Here is a 17,727-nt window from a genome sequence, read left to right on the forward strand (position 1 = left end):
TTTCTCCATGTGACTGTGTCAGTGTTCAGACAAATCACATCGCATTGCTCTCACCAGAGAGGAAGAGGGATCAGTCTGTGAGTATAGCACAGTGAGATCTGTCTGTACACTGACAGTCACTCTGAGAGTGCATGTGTGACCACATGGTAACTGCTGTACACAATAATTCTAAGTTCCTGGCATTTCCCATTTGTCTTCATTCGCAGAAGTGAGAATAGCATCATGAGGAGGGAGAACCAGAGCAGCCTGTCCTGGTTCATTCTCTTGGTGCTCCCCATCTGGCCAGAGCAACAGGGCATGTTCTTTGCCCTGTTCCTAGCATGTACCTGACACAAATCTGGGGAACATGCTCATCATCATACTCATCAGGCTGGACCCTCGCCTCCTCACTCCCATGTACTTCTTCCTCAGCTGCTTGGCACTCACAGACATCTCCTTTTCCTCTGTCACTGTCCCTAAGATGCTGATGAACATACAGACTCAGGAACATTCAATTGCCTATGCAGGGTGTGTAACACAGACATATTTTTTCTTATTTCTTGCTTGCATTGATGAACTTCTTGCAGTGATGGCCTATGACTGGTATGTGGCCATTTGTCATCCTCTTCACTATGCCATCATCATGAGGGAGGAGCTTTTTATATGTTTGTTGCCTGGATCCTGGCTCCTCTCTGCTGCCAGTGCTCTGACCCACTCCACCCTCCTGGTTCCACTGTCCTCCTGTGCTGACAGCATAATCCCCCACTTCTTCTGTGAACTTTCTTCCATACTTATGCTGTCCTTTTCTGACACCTCTCTCAATAAGCTGGTCATATTCACTGTAGGGGCTGCATTTGTTATTTTTCCATTGCACAGCATCCTAATATCTTATGGCCACATTGGTGTCTCCATTCTGAGGATCCCCTCTACTAAAGGGATCTGCAAAGCCTTGTCCACCTGTGGCTCCCACCTATCTGTGGTGTCTCTATTCAATGGAACAATGATGGAAGTGTGCCAGAGTCTGGCTCCAGCTGCCAGGGAGTGTACACTTTCCCTGAAGGAGATGGACAGAATCAGTGTGTGCAATGGATACAGTCTAATTGTCCCTTCTTTCAGGGCACTGGACTGCTCAAACTTTATTGGCATAAGTGGTTGATTATATAGACAATTTTTCACTACAGATTACATCATAGTGTTAAAAGTAAATTGGTTAAATATTAGGCTTTGTTTTTTGATCACATGGTACAGTACCAATATGTCATGTCTTAAAATCTTCAGCCTAACTAAATTTAGTGAGTACAATTCAAGAACAGGCACAGAATATCATGTGAGAAAGAGGAGACCCAGCACAAACCATCCCATGGCCAGCCAGTTCCCACAAGCTGAAAAAGTTAGAGACACAAAAAATCTTGTCTTTGGACTAGTGTCTATCTTCAAAGTGTCCTTGGCAGAGAGACAGTGTGAGAAAATACAAATCAATTTAGTTAGCAACCACTAAAAGTTTCTAAAAATCAAGGACAAAACTCACAGCTGGGTTTCTTTTGATAATGAATAATATGTGTGTAACTTCTATAGACCTCATTAAAATCCTAACTCTAAAGTTTACTCTATAACTAGTTAGTAGATAAACACTATGTTTTAATTAAGTTGGATTTGAATAGGGAAAAGTCCTTCTGGATGAAATTCTTATTATATTATTGTTGTAATTTTTTTAAATCACAAATCACCACAGGAAAATAAGAATGGAAAATAAGAATAATAAGTAAATAATCAGGAAAGACTGATGAAAATTTAATAACAAAACCACAGGAAAGACTAGGTCACCTGAGAAAGAATCCATGTTCTCCAGCGCAAACATGGAAATTGTTTTCCCAGGAAAGCCCCAATTCTTCCCCATCAACATCAACATGAGAGACATGTGACCTGAGGCCTGCCCTCAGGTTGCACCCTATATGCAGGTCTCAGGCTCCCCTCAGTTTTCCACCATACAGGTAGGCTTCAGCCTGCCCTCAATTTTTCACTGTACAGACAGGCTTCTATCCTGACCAGAAGCCCACCTTCGGCTTGCACCATTCAGGCAGGTCCCTTTTTATGAGTAGGAATCTGCCCTCAGTCTTGTACCATTAGGCAAGCTCCATTCCTTGGCTCCTTGTATCTTCTTGGCTCCTCGCAGCAGTGTACCTTCCCTCCTCATCAGGCAAGTCCTACAACAAAGACATCATTGCTTCCATGATGTACACAGTGGTCACTGCCATGCTGAACCCTTTCATCTACAGCCTGAGAACCAGAGACATGACATTGGCTCTGGGGATTCTTTTCAGAAACAATAACCTTTCAGCCAAGTGAGGATCAACTAATCATGTTCTTATTTCACTCACTGACCTTGTTAGAAAACCTTAATATGGGTGTGTTGATCACCCATGCCACTAGAACTTTTCTAACTTTCTTTTAAATTCTCATTGTTATTGGAATAATCTCTTTCCCTTTGGTCATATCTCTAGTCCATTTGTTCTTCCATAACCCTATAAGACATTATCCACAACACACATTCATCTTGTGGTCTCAAAGCACCCAACTCCTTTGTGTGTATGTGCCTCTGTGTGTTTAAATTTTGTTTTTTTCCCAATGTTTTATATTATTATTACACTTGGCATTTTTACAGCTTTTTTGAAGTATACATATATTTTAGGTATTATTATGGTGATCTATTCTTGGGCATTAGTTTTTCAATTTTTAATTGATTAATTAATTAATTGGAATTTATTTGTCTTTTACAATTTCTTTTTGTTTCAGGTATATAACAAAATGATTATTTTTATATATATTATAAAGTATATGTATTGTTTTAGGTTGTTTTCCCTTATATGTTATTACAAAATATTGAGTATAGTTCCACATGCAATAATATTGGTCCTTGTTAATCATCTGTTTTATATATAGCAGTGTCTATATCCCAAACTTCTAAGTTGTCCCTCCCTCCTTTCCCCTTTGGTAAACATAAGTTTGTTTTCTATGTCTGAGGGTCTTATTTCTGTTTTGTGTACAAGTTCATTTATATCATTTTTTAAGATACCACATATAAGCAATATCATATCATGTGTAATTTTTCTGGCTGGCTTACTGCATTAAGTATGATAATTTTAGCTCTATCCATGTTGCTATAAATGGCATTATTTCATTCTTTTTTTTTTGGCTGAGTAGTATTCTGCTTTATATATATGTAGCACATCTTCATTATCATTCATCTATTGATGGATGTTTACATTGATTCCATGTCTGGGCTTCTGGCCCTCCAAAGCTATAAGTATTCAGTTAAGATTCTGAATTGAAATGAGAGTCTGTAAGTTCTTCAGACCACCAAGGTTTGCTCTTTTTCTTTGGATTCTGGGTTTCCAGAAAGAAAGTGAGGATTCAGGTAACAGAGTGAAGCAGAAGTTGTTTGAACACAGAGCACAAGTATAACTCCGAAGGAGCCCAGAAACCTCCATAGTCATGCATTGTGTGTCTATGTGTAAGCATGTGTGTGGCCATCAGAGAAGTTAAAAGTATTTGTGTCTGCATGTTGTGTTTTTTGAATCTATGTGTATGTATAACTGACAAACACACTGAATGACACACACTAGGATATAAAGAGGTCACAGAAGCCTTGATATTTCCTCAGAGTGTGCTTGTTCTATGTGCATGTGCTGCTTGTGTGCTGTGTGTAAGACCTTGTGCACTACTTGGGTTTGAATATGAATGACAACTTGTGTCGACAGTGCCCCTGGTCTAAGATGCTTCATTGTTCTGTGTGTGTAGCTGTATAGCACATGTGTATTTTGTTTGTGAGTTTTGCACAAATTTTTGTGAAGCTGACTCACACCTTGATTATATTTATCTAGTGAGAGTATAATCCATAGAAATCTATAAATCTCCATTTAGCATGAGTGCATGCTTTTGTGTAGAAAATACACAGCTTGACTTCCTTCACATGGAAGAAATAAATATCTGTGTGTGTGTGTTTTAAATTTTCACATTTTTTATTCTCCACTTGCCTAAGACCAGAATCCACACAGTCAGTTCCACAGGAAACCTATTTTGAAGAATATCATCATCTATTTTTCTGTGATTTGACTACTCCAGCAGGGCTGCTGGAAACTCAATGTTTTTGACACTCTGCTTCAATTTTGGTAGAACAGTTTAGAAACAAATTCCTCACTTCTTGGATCACATATGTGGACACACGGATCTTTATCTTTTCCTCACTTAATTGATTGGTGACCTTGGGTTTGGTTATTCTCAGCATCCATTGCTGTTACATGGAATCATGCTATTTGCTGACATATCTTGTCTGTAGGGTCCTTAAGAAGCTAGGCACATCATAAGCACTTAGCAAATTGTAGCCCCATGGAGACCCTAAAACTTGACTCTCCATTTTCTATTCTACATAGGACAATACTTGGTATGAAGACAGAAAAATAAAGCCCATCCATAGTCTTTCTCTCAACACCATGCCCTAGGTCACACTCAGTCTCCTCTTCACTACTGAGCAATTATACAGTCACCTCTTTGCACATGGTGATGATGGAATAAAAGTACCACATCTGTATTATTCCGTTCTGTTCCCATTGCAGCTCCTGGATGTCATTAGGATCTCTGGTTCTCCTGCAGGATATCTGTGAGATCCTGGGCTAAGTCTGACCCAGCAGCTTTCAGTGAGAAGCCTGTGCTTGGTGGGAGGGTCAATTGTCTGGTCCGTCCTTATATCACCCAGCAACTGAGTCAATTAATAACACCCAGCAACTCCCTGGTCTGGAGCAAGAATCTACCAACAGATTGTTACACAATATCAAGTTCCTATCCCAAGCATATTTTAACATTTATCTTTTCACATTTAACATTTGACTTTAGCTTTTCTGCCCCCCAATAAAAAGTGGTGGATTCTTTCTCTAGTGAAAATATGATCAGAAAATCAAACTTTGAAGGAGTTCCTGTTGTTACTTAGTGGATTATGGACCTGAAGTATCCATTAGGGTGTGGGTTTGATCCTTGGCCTCACTTATTGGGTTAAGGATCCAATGTTACTGTGAGCTCTGGTGTAGGCCACAGACCCTACTTGCATCCATAGTTTTTGTGGCTGTGGATTAGGTGGGCAGCTGCAGCTCAGATTTGACCCTTGGTCTTAGAAATCCCATATGATACAGGTGCAGCCCTAAAAAGCAAGCAAAAGGAAGAGAAAGAAAGAATGAGATAGAGAGAGAGAGAAGAAAGAAAGAGAGAGAGAAAGAGAGAGAAATAAAAAGAAAGAAAGAGAGAAAGAAAGAGAGAGAAAGAAAAGAGAGAAAGAAAGAAAAGAAAAGAAGAAAAATAAAAAGAAAAGAAAAAAGGAAGGAAGGAAGGAAGGAAATCAGGCTATGAAGCAGCCTCTATTATAGCATATCTACGTGAGACTGTTTAAGTGATTTCACTGCTCCTGTTGGTAATACAGAGGGAAAAAAAACACAGTATTCTCTACTTGCTAGACACAAATAAAGTTTGATGGATTGAATGAAATTGAAGGCATATAAAAGACATTGGCAAAATAAAGGGCTGCAGGAATATGAGTATGGAAAGTTATCTGAGCAGAAGCACTCCTTCAAATCCTGAAGTAATTCTTCTTAGGGTCCTGTGAATTTTATCTAACTAAAGAGAGGGAGGAACACTAGGGTCATAGGAGCAAAGATTCCAAAATAATTTTAATAGCATGGGAGGGAATTGTGACTACAGCAGTTACTAACTCTATAATTATGCTAGTTTTCTACTCCTGAGTATGTAGTTAATGAGTTTTGTTTGTTTTCTTTTTTTGCATATTCAATTTATTTTTTTCATTTATATATATATATATATTTTCCCCCTAGGGTACAGCATGGTGACCCAGTTACACATGAATGTATATGTTCTTTTTTTCTCACATTACATGTTCCATCATAAGTGACTAGACAGAGTTTCCAGTGCTACACAGCAGAATCCCATTGCTTGTTTTCATTTTTTTTTACAGCCACATCTAGAAGTTCCCAGTCTAGGGATCAAATCCAAGCTGCATCTGTAACCTATGTCACCACTTGTGGCAGCGCTGGTTCCTTAATCCACTGAATAAGGGCTGGAGTCAATCTCACATCCTCCCAGAGACAAAGTCAGGGGTCCTTAACCCTCTGAGAAACAAGAGAAACTCTTCCCTTGTTGGACTTTTGAAAAATTCAGTGAGGCAATAATGCAAAAAAAGTATTTGTCTGACATACTGTTAATTAACTGTGAATCATTATCAGTCTGAAGATCTACATTGGGAAAGGGTTCTGGTCAATCAGGTAACTGAATTCTAATAGACACACCAATCCTTCAGTATCTCTCACTCTCAGACCCTATCTCAGATCTCAGTTGTCTTCCTACTAATGAATATCCAGATCTGAGCCATCTTGGAAGATGAAATGTAGAGAGATGGATGGAGGTGCATGAACTGAAGTAAGGTTTCTTTCTAGGCAAGATGATAAACATACATTAAGACAAATTCCACCAGGGAACTTACTCCAGTGATAGCATATGAGCTCAGAAACTCACCTGAAGAGTGTGAGAGCTCAGATAAGTTAACATAAATGTTAGCCACTTCTGGTCTTTTAGGCTGACTACATCATAATAGTGTTTTATGAAATTTCTGAACTTGATGCTATTTTGAGGGCAGATGATGTAGATCCTCTCATAAAAATAATCTGTGCAATTTTTGTTGTTTACTTATGGAGGAAATTGTTCTTAGATATTAATGCCTAATGAATTAAACTCCTTCTTGTTAACTCTATGAATGTGTGATATTGGCATCTTCACATTATAGAGGGACAACCTGAGGTCAAAAGAGATTTTACATCACAAGACATAAGGCAAGAGAATGGTGGGACAAAATCATAATGAATCAGGCTTCAGTTTCACACATATAGTCAGTCTTTAGTCAGCTGTGCTCTCGAGGGTTAGTAATGTGAGGAAAGAGGTCCCATAGGTCCCATTTAATCTTGTATGTCCAATTAATAGCTTAGTGTCAGAATCATGGTTGATTAAAAAGAAAAAAATTAGCTCTGGTTTTCATTGAAAGGAATCATGTTGAGTGTTGAGGGTGTGTCACTTGCTTTGTTAACACTAGGTGATATAAGAAATGCAGGCAGTTTTTTTTTTTGGTCTCCACAAGAAAGTGAGAGACCCTAGTGTGGTGGCCACCATTGTGACTTCAATGCTTCTGACATTTCCCACTCTAGACCTTCCCCAACAGAGAGGAGAGGAGTGAGAGGAGAGGAGCATGAGGAGGGAGAATCAGAGCAGCGTGTCCAAGTTCCTCCTTCTGGGACTCCCCATTCAGCCAGAACATCAGGGCATGTTCTTTGCCCTCTTCCTGTGTATGTACCTGACCACGGTGCTGGGGAACCTGCTTATCATCATACTCATCAGGCTGGACCCTCGCCTCCACACCCCCATGTACTTCTTCCTCAGCCACTTGGCCCTCACCGACATCTCCTTTTCCTCTGTCACTGTCCCTAAGATGCTGATGAACATGCAGACACAGGATAAATCCATTCCCTATGCAGGGTGTGTGACACAGACATATTTTTTCTTACATTTTGCTTGCATTGATAATCTTCTTCTTGCAGTGATGGCCTATGACAGGTATGTGGCTGTTTGTCACCCTCTACACTATGCAATTTTCATGAGGGAAAGGCTGTGTATTTTTCTGTTGGCTGGATCCTGGCTCCTCTCCGGTGCCAGTGCCCTGACCCACACCCTCCTCCTGGTTCAACTGTCCTTCTGTGCTGACAACATCATCCTCCACTTCTTCTGTGACCTTGTCCCCCTGCTTAAGTTGTCCTGCTCAGACACATCTCTCAATGAGCTGGTCATATTTACTGTAGGGTCTGTGGGCCTTGTTTTTCCATTGAGTGGCATCCTGGTCTCTTATGGCCGCATTGGGCTTTCTATCCTGAGGGTCCCCTCTACTAAAGGGGTCTGCAAAGCCTTATCCACCTGTGGCTCCCACCTCTCTGTGGTGTCTCTATTCTATGGAACAATAATGGCAGTGTACTTTTCCTCCTCATCAGGCCAGTCCCATGAAAAAGACATCATTGCTTCCATGATGTACACAGTGGTAACCCCCATGCTGAACCCTTTCATCTACAGCCTGAGAAACAGAGACATGAAACAGGCCCTGGGGATTCTTTTCAGAAACCGTATTTTTTTTCCAAGTGAGAATCACCTAACCATGTTCTTATTTAACTCAATACCCTTGTTAAAAAAGCCTTAAAAATTGTGTGTTGAGCAACCATGTTTCTAGTGCTTTTCTGACTGTCCTTTAAACAGTCATTGTTATTGGATCAACATCTTTCAATTTATTCATATCTCTTGTCCATTTACTCCTCCATAACCCTAAATGAGACATTACCCACCACACATGTTCAACTCATATTCTTCAAACCACCAATCTTCTTTGTGTGTGTATGTAAATGTCTTTAAATTTATTTTTAAAGTGAGTTATATAATTATTACATTTTGTATTTTACAGCTTTTTAAAGTGTAAGTATATATTTTAAGTCTTATTAAGGTCATATATTGGGCATTGATTTTTAAATTTTTAATTTTTTAATTAAAAAATAAAATAATGGAAATATAGTTGACTCTTCTTGGGGCTACTCATCCAATCAGAGCATCAGGACATGTTCTTTGCCCTGTTCCTGGTCATGTATCTGACCATGGTGCTGGGGATCCTACACATCATCCTGCTCATCATCCTGGGGCCTTGCCTCCACACCCCCATATACTTCCTCCTCAGCCACTTGCCCCTCACAGACATCTCTTTTTCATCTGTCATTGCCACTAAGATGCTGATGGACATGTAGACTCAGAATCAATCTATCCCCTATGCCAATATATTTTACCCTCATTTTTTGATAGTCTTGAAAATTTCCTTCTCACAGTGATGGCTTATGACAGGTGTGTGGCCCTTTGTCAGCCTCTCCACTGTAGCACCATCATGAAGCAGGAACTGTGTGTCTCCTTAGTAGCTGGGTCCTGGTTAGTCTGTTGTACCCACACCCTGCTGCATACCCTCCACTTGGTCCAGCTTATCTTCTTTGTGGATAATATCATCCCCCACTTCTTCTGTGACCTCATTTCCCTCCTGAAGTTGAGCTATTCAGATCCTTCCCTCAATGAGCTGGTCATCTTTACTGCCAGTGGAATGCTTTTCATCCTGCCTTTGAGTAGTTTCCTGGGCTTGTATATTCATATGGGAACCACAGTTCTGAGTGTCTCTTCCACCAAGAGTCCCTTTAAAGTTTCTTCCACCTATGGCTCCCATCTCTGTGGTGTCTATACTGAGGGACACTTGCTAGTGTTTCCTTGTTCTCCTCATTATGGGACTCCAATGACAAAACATACTTGCTTCTGTCATGTATCCAATAGTTACTCCCATGCTTAACCCCTTCATATATAGCCTCAAGAACAGAGACAGAAAATGGGCCTTAGATATACTTGTTAATAGAGCTACCTTCTTGAAGTGACAATCTCTAAATACTCTTATTGCAGTCATGAACACAGTGAGATGTATCTCCTATAATTATCATACAGTTGGCAATTCTGTAAATTTAAATGATTATTCATTCAGCTGTCATATATAGTGTTAAACATATGTCAATAAGGTCCAGTTTGTTAATGTAATTGTTAAATAGTCTTCATCTTTAATTTGTTTTTGCTTCATCATCTCTTCAACTACATGTGAAAAGTCCTATGTGCATTATTCCACATAATTATGATTGTGATTTTCTCTTTTTCTTTTTGATATGTCAGTTTTTGATTATATATTCTCATACTATATTATCGAGAACACACCAATTTAGTCTCATGTTCTTCTCCTTGTGGATGGATTCTTCTCTGTAAGATGTGCTTAAATTGGCTTGCATTGGCTTCAAGCTGATTGTGAACTTCTCTTTTCAGCTCCAAAGTTAATGACACCAAGCTGGTGAATTGAAATCAGCCATGATGGGCATAATTACACTATGGAGATTTGCAAATGCTATAAAGTACTGATATCATGTGATAGGGAGCATTTTCTTACTCATTGAACAGCACACCATTGCCTTTATAGTGAGGAGAGGTTTATTTTTAGCCATGGCTCCTACCCTCACATCTCATTTACATCCTCTGATATTAGTTTAGATATACCAGGGTTTTTTTTTTTGTTATTTTTACATGTATTTCTTTTCTAACACTTTAAAATTTCTTATGTCCTTATATCTTAAAATTGTTAGTTATTAACAATGTAGAGTTGGCTTTCACTCTTTTTATGTAGGTTAACAATAATTGTATTTATAGAAAATTTGATCTACCAACATCTAATATAATAAGAATGTATTCAAATTTATATTTTCCATGTTTCTATATGTATTATAATTGACACAACTGATTTAATATTTATTCTCACTTCTCTTTATAATTTGTTATACCATATCCCCTCCATCAACATATTAATCATTCATTATTATTATTTTGTTATTCTTTTCTGTGCTTTATGTGGAGATTATGACTTTTTTTTCTTAAAAAAGTGTATTGTAGAATTTACTACCTAACATGAAATTTACTATTTTAACCACTTGAGGTATATTATTAAGTGGCATTTAGAATGTTCATCACTGCTATTATATTCGGCCTTCAAAAGGGAACTATGGAACATCATGCAGTTGAGTACTTCACAGCTATGAAAAAATAATGGCAGAGATACCTGTGAATTAATATGGAGGGATTTCCAAGATATATTATTAAATGGAAAAAAGCAATGCATAAAAGATCATCTATAGCATGCTACTTCCTATGTGAAAAAGAAGGGAAAATAATATATACATATATATTCCCATTAAGAAGAAGAAACACATGAGGAATCAATTTGAAACTAATGAGACTGCTTACCTACAGGGGTTGGTGTGGGAATAGGATAGAAAAATGGAGAAATGTGTATATTTATTTGTAAAATTTTGACTATGTTATTTTCACCACTAAAAAATAAAAAGAAGGTGATGGAAAATAAAGCAAACTAGAAGAGAAAAAAATGAACTTTATTTCAAGTTAATACCATAATTATACTAAAGGGGAAAATAAAGTAATTTATTATTGAACCCTGAATTTATTTCTATAAGCTAGCCTCACAATAATGAAAGCACATTTTTTTGGTAAGCAAATTCTTGGAGCTGAAGTTAGTTTGTTATTACCAATGGTTTCAGTTCAAGATTCTGAAGTTACATATCTTCAAATATTTAGTAAATAAGAAACTTTTATTGAAAAAGGGACTGAGTCCTCACCAGGGGAATTGTGTGAGGTACATAGAAAAAAGAGAGGCTAGAAAGAACCCTATTATGTTGAGCTAGAATTGAAAATAACCATTTTGAATTCATGGGTTGTAATGTGTATAAACAGATTGAAATTATATATCAATATCTGTCTGGTTCCCATTTCCCATTCTTTCTGTCCCACCCCACTCCTGACCCATTTCTCATGGGTAACCATTCCTTCAGTTTACTTGTTTTAGTTTTTACATCCTGTGTTTTTTTAATATATGTTTCCTGGCTGTATTCTCTGAGATCATTTAGAATCATGCTATAAACACACACAATGCAAAATTTGATTTTTGAATATCAGTCTCCTCTAACAGGAACTAAAGTGACTTAGAAAAATGGCAGATTCTAAGGCTGGGGCCAGGGCACAACAAGACCAGGGAACATTTGCTGAGTTAGAAAATAAAAAGTGCTCAATGAATCATGGGGACCCAGGAGCCAGCTGGAAGAGGCTCCCATTGACCAAATGTGGAATAATTAGAGCTTCAAAATGAATAATGTCAGTAATGGGTTTCAGCTCAGATAATAAAAATTCCTGAGTCTGTGATGATATAAATAAATCAATGAAAAATCAAATGCTTGTGGAGTAAGGGGATGTTTCTTCTCATAGTGGAAGAGAGCTAATCAACATAGGGGAAATAATCAAATTGGAAAATCACCACTGGTCATCATATTTGCAACAGTTTGTTCAATATAAGAATCATCAAAGACTCTTAGATGTAGTGGAAATTATATTAAGAAAAGTGCTGTGGTTGCGCAACTCAAAATATCTACCGAAATAATACTTCATTAACTACAAAAGTTAAAATTGTAACTTGCTGTAGAGAACCTGGGAGAGAGCACCTTCACTAGTTGAACAAGGATGAGATCACTAGAAACTGGAAAAAAAGTTTTTTTTTCTTTTTAGGGCTATAGCTGAAGCATATGGAAATTCCAAGGCTAGGGGTAGAATTGGAGCTGTAGCTGCCAGCCTACAATACAGCTTCCAGAAATGAGAGATCCTTCACCCAGTGAGTGAGACCAGGGATCTTAGTCAGGTTCATAACCTGATAAGCCACAAAGGGAACTCCAAAGAACACAAATTCTTAAGAAAGCTGTTCAATTTTTTAAAATAATTGAGAATATAAAGCTTATGTTTTGTATAAATGAGGAAACATGACTAAAGCCCTTGTCCTAGGACTCAAAGGTTCACAAATTTTTTCAGCATTATGAATGTTATTGGACTATTCTTGCATCAATAAGCTTTACTGACTTTATTGAAATATAATTTGCAGGGTCCATGGAGTTCTCGTCATCACTCAGTGGTTAAACCCGACTAGCATCCCTGAGGATGCTGATTCAATCCCTTTCCATCCTCATTGGGATAAGGATCTGGCATTGCTATGAGCTGTGGTATAGGTGGCAGACAACAGCTTGGATCCCACATCGCTGTGGCTTAGGCCAGCAGTTGTAGCTCTGATTTGACCCCTAGCGTGGGAAGCTCCTTATGTGTGGTCCTAAAAAAAAAAAAAAAAAAAAAGAAAAGAAATATAATTTTCAGGGTAGGAACAGCTCAGTCAGTAGAGCATCACAGTTTTAAGCTGACAGTCCATGGTTCAAGTCCCTGCTAATGTGCTATGGGAAATAAAGTATACAAACAATTTTACTTTAGTTTCAGGTGTATTACATGGTGACTTGACATGTTCATACATTATGAAATAATTAAAGTTATTAATCTAGTAACTATCTGTCCATAAAACCTTTTATAGTATTATTGATCCTGTTCTTTATGCTGTATATTAAATCTCCAATGTTTCTTTATTATATACCTGGAGATCTTTTTTCTCTTCATCCACATCATGTTTTTCATCCCTTTCCCCCAGACACCAAGCCCTCTGGCAACCACTGGTTCCTTCTCTGTATTTATGAGTCTGTTTTCATTTTGTTTTCTTGATTTGTTGTTTTGATTTTTAGACTCCATACATAAGTGAGATATCATGATATTTAACATTGTCTCTCTGCCTTATTTCACAGAGCATAATATACTTTAGATCCACCCATGTTGTTGGAACATGGCTGTGAACAGTGTGATGCACTTGAATATTTCCCTTATGGCCATGTTGTTGCCAAAAAAGGTGGCAAGCATTTTTAGTCCCCATAATAAGATGGCACAGACAGTTGTTTTCACTGTTGGGAATTCACTTTCATTTGCTTGTGTGTGTATATCCACTTTCCCAGCACCATTTACTGAAGAGACTAACATTTCCCCAACGTGTGTTTTTTGTGCCTTTGTCAAAAGTAAGTTTGGCATATATGTGTCAGTTTATTTCTGGGCTCAATATTCTGTTCCATTTTTTAATTTGTGCATTTTAATGCCAGTAACATACAGTGCTTATTTCTAAAAGTTGGTATTATAGTTTGCAATCAGGAAGTGTGATGCCTAGGGGTTTGTCCATTTTTCTCAAGATGGCTTTGGCTTTTGTGGGTATTTTGTGGTTTAATATGGATGGAATAAATGATGATCATGGGATGTTAGCTCCAAAAAATTTCAGGTTAGGTGGTGTGGGATCCCAAGTGATGGTCCTACTCTGTTTAGTCCTTTCTGCAGTGTACAGTGTGGCAGATTTCATTGTGGGTTCTTCATAGTTGAAGGGTATTCATGGCCACTCCTTTTCCTCCTGAGCAGGCAGAAGGGAGCCCAATGTGTCACTGATATTAGAGACATCTTATGGTACTCAGCCCCTTTGGCCCCTGCACTGGATCCACCTCAAGAGGAATGCAAGAAATTGGGCAATTAACTCAATTGTCTTATTCTTTAACCAGAAGATTTGAGGTATGTTCCCTGGGGTCTCAGTTCTCTTGGTAAATGCAGATCTTCCCTGTTCATTGTTTTCCTTCTTGTAAACAGGTGGGGAAGTGCTAAATATCCTCAGGCCATAGAGGCAAAATAGATGAGTCCTTGGGTAGTAGCCTGGGCCTGCAGAGATCAGAACAAGGTGGGGAACCATCACTTGGCCTGAATGTGTACATTGATGTGAAGACTAGGAAAAAGAGACAGAGAAAATGTGTGTTTATGTTGCACCTATAACCCTGTGTTTTTAGTGACTGATTCACACACTGACCTACATGGTGCCACCAACCTCAAGTGGCTGTAACATGAAAATTAAAAACTGACCTGAAATTAAAATTTGAGTCCCTCAATTGTACTAACTACATTTCAAGTCTCCAGTAGTCACATGAAACTTGCGCTGCTGTATTGGACCACTTATCTATAAAGCATTTCCATGGTTGTGGAAAGTCCTATTGTACAGTGCTAATAATAGACCATGGAAGCTGGAAATCTGCAATACATGTGTGTGTGTGCTTGGGTTGCTTTGAGCATGTTGCTTCTATTTATGTTATTTGTGTTTTTTTTTTTTTTTTTTTTTTTTTTTTTTTTGTCTTTTTGCTATTTCTTGGGCTGCTCCCATGGCATATGGAGGTTCCGAGGCTAGGGGTCCAATCAGAGCTGTAGCCACCGGCCTACACCAGAGCCACAGCAACGCAGGATCCGAGCCGTGTCTGCAACCTACACCACAGCTCACGGCAATGCCCGATTGTTAACACACTGAGCAAGGACAGGGACCGAACCCGCAACCTCATGGTTCCTAGTCAGATTCGTTAACCACTGCACCACGACGGGAACTCCCTGTGTGTTGGGTTTGACCACACATGTTTCTTAGTGTGTGTTGTGGAGTTTCTGTTTGTGTGAGTGTGTGTGGTTTGTGAATTGTGTAGGTGACCAGATGTCAGTTTTGCATATTTTTTAAAACAGCTTGTGAGGTGAAATTGATAGACAAAATCTGCCTTTATGTAATGTATATAATTTGAGGAGTTTGGACATGTGTACACACTTGTGAAGCTACCACCACAATCAAGGTCATCAACATATCTGTCTCCTGTCAAAATTTCCTTGTGTCTTTTTTATGTGGTAAGTAAACTTAATATGAGATCTTTTCTTTTGAAGAATTTTTTGGTGCATAGTGTAGTCTTTCTGATTCTAGGCATATGCTATAGAGCACGTCTCTAGAACTAATTGATCTTGCATAACTGAAACTTTATTTCAACTAAATACCACATTGCATTTCTCCTTCCCCCTAGCCCTTGGAGACTGCCATTTATTCTATCCTTATATGAGTTTCTCAAAGTGAAATTATGCAGTAGGACTGGCTTATTTCACTTAGCATAATATTCCCTATTTCATCCATCTTGTCAGAAATGGCAGGATTTCCATTTTTTAAGTGAAAATTATAATCTATTGTGTGTATGTGCCACATTTACCCATTCATCTTTCAATGAACATGGGACTTGTTTCCATAGCTTATCTATTGTTCACAGAGCTGCAATGAAAATGGGAGAGTAGATATATCTCTGAGATCCTGATTCCAGTTCTTTCTGGTCTACACCCAAAAGTGGGATTACTGTATCATGTGGTAGTTCTATTTTTAATGTCTAGGGAAATCTCCATACAGTTTTCCAAAATGGCCACACCATTTTACATCACCACCAACAGTGTAGAAGGGTTCTTGATTCCATTTTTTATAAATTGAGGTTGACAAAATATTCCATTTTAAGTTTTTTTTTAATTTTTTTTGTCATTTGTCCTTTTAGGACCACACCCACAGCATAAGGATGTTCCCAGGCCAGGGGTATAAGCGGAGCTGTAGCTGCCAGCCTATGCCAGAGCCACAGCAATGCCAGATGCAAGCCATATCTGTGAACTATACCACAGCTCACAGCAATGCCAGATCCTTAACCCACTTTGCAAGGCCATGGATCAAACCTGCAATCTCATGGTTCCTAGTCAGATTCATTTCCATTGCACAAGAATGGGAATTCCAAAATATTCTATTTTAAAATTTAAGTAAGTTGGTATGAATCCAAACAAACCTCAGTTCTGAATAGGATGAGTTTGGATTACAGAGGGCCAAAAACAACACCTGGCATTTTGTTTTTGGGTCACTACGTTTCATGCTGAGTGTCTGTTTCTGTGTATAACACACTTACAATCTCCTTCTCCTCTCTTGGGTGGCTGTAGAGCAGAGAGGGCCATGTGAGGGCCTGGGAAATATGTGTATGCATTTGACCTGGTCAGATAGCCTCACAGCCTGAGTCTTCCTTTGCCTCAGTTCTAGACATAAACAGGCAGCAAAGAAAGTCCTCTTTATGTTAAGTTGGCAGTGCTTTATCCAGATGGTTTGAAGGCTGTTGAACTTTTTGCAAAGTTCTTCATTGATGTTTAATGATTTCCACATTTCCACTCTGGGGAACAGAATGGGGTCAATTTTAGAACCTTCTCTAGTTAATGAGATGACTGTGAATTCTGATATAGGTCCTTGGTCAACAGCATCTGTAATATCTTGGCTCTCAGGTAACCTCATCAGGAAAATTATCATGTCCCTTCCATTTCCTGTATGCTCAGAACTGAGCCATTTTAAATTCCTGCTGATGTAAGGGGAGAGATAGAGAGACAATGGCAAATATGAAAGAAGATATTTCTTGGAAAAATTTTTAAAATGCAATGAGTCAAATGCTGTGGACCTACAAATCTTCAAGCGGCACCTGTGGTCAAGGCCAGTGTAGTTTTCTGGATGTGAGAGCATGTCCTTAGAAGTAAACACACATTTTCAGGTAGGTACCTGATCTTTCTTGATGGCCTCCTATATATGTGTCAACTTTAGTTCATGATGTCTGCTTACTCATCCTGCACAAAATAATGAGCTGATTAATTTTGGGGTCACTCTCCTGTTGATTGCTATTTATAGTCAGTATATATTGACTCATGATATATTTTCTAAATTAAAAAATTTATTGTGCAATATAAATATAAAATCATGGACTTGGAGAAGAGACTTGTGGCTGCCTGATGGGAGGGGGAGGGAGTGGGAGGGATCGGGAGCTTGGGCTTATCAGACACAACTTAGAATAGATTTACAAGGAGATCCTGCTGAATAGCATTGAGAACTTTGTCTAGATACTCATGTTGCAACAGAAGAAAGGGTGGGTGAAAAAATGTAATTGTAATGTATACATGTAAGGATAACCTGACCCCCTTGCTGTACAGTGGGAAAATAAAAAAAATATTAAAAAAATAAATAAATAAATAATTAAATAAATAAATAAAATTATCAAACAGATTTTATTTCTGTAAAAAAATTATTGTGGAAAATGTCACAAAATATAACATTTCAATAATTATTGTGTACATTTATGTGGAAATAAGTAATTCATGTTGTTGTACAACCATCACCACCAACCACTTCCAGAATTTTTTAATCTTTGCAAATGGAAACTCTGTACTCACTGAACAATAACTCATTATCCTCCACATACCAGCACTTGGCAGTCACCCTTCCAT

The 17,727-nt window shown here is 38.4% G+C and overlaps 1 protein-coding gene and 2 pseudogenes across 1 annotated transcript; all 3 read left to right on the plus strand.

The window, feature by feature from the left end:
- The first annotated feature begins 222 nt into the window (after positions 1 to 222).
- Positions 223 to 2,457, plus strand: LOC146407226 (olfactory receptor 1J4-like; annotated as a pseudogene).
- Positions 2,458 to 7,276: 4,819 nt separating this feature from the next.
- On the plus strand, positions 7,277 to 8,272 carry LOC100511363 (olfactory receptor 1J4). Its single transcript, XM_021082257.2, has one exon. The coding sequence runs from the start codon at positions 7,277 to 7,279 to the stop codon at positions 8,270 to 8,272; it is 996 nt and encodes a 331-aa protein (XP_020937916.1).
- A 370-nt stretch (positions 8,273 to 8,642) lies between these two features.
- LOC100510999 (olfactory receptor 1J1-like) lies at positions 8,643 to 9,445 on the plus strand (annotated as a pseudogene).
- Positions 9,446 to 17,727: the final 8,282 nt, after the last annotated feature.

This window comes from Sus scrofa, chromosome 1 (assembly GCF_054392235.1).
Source record: "Sus scrofa isolate SSC_HxYL_T2T_F1_AM1 chromosome 1, Sscrofa_HxYL_maternal_Yorkshire_Landrace_v2.0, whole genome shotgun sequence".
NCBI classification, from domain to species: domain Eukaryota; kingdom Metazoa; phylum Chordata; class Mammalia; order Artiodactyla; family Suidae; genus Sus; species Sus scrofa.

Coding starts and splice junctions, on each gene's coding strand:
- LOC100511363 (XM_021082257.2), top strand. CDS start 7,277: ATGAGGAGGGAGAATCAGAGCAGCGTGTCCAAGTTCCTCCTTCTGGGA.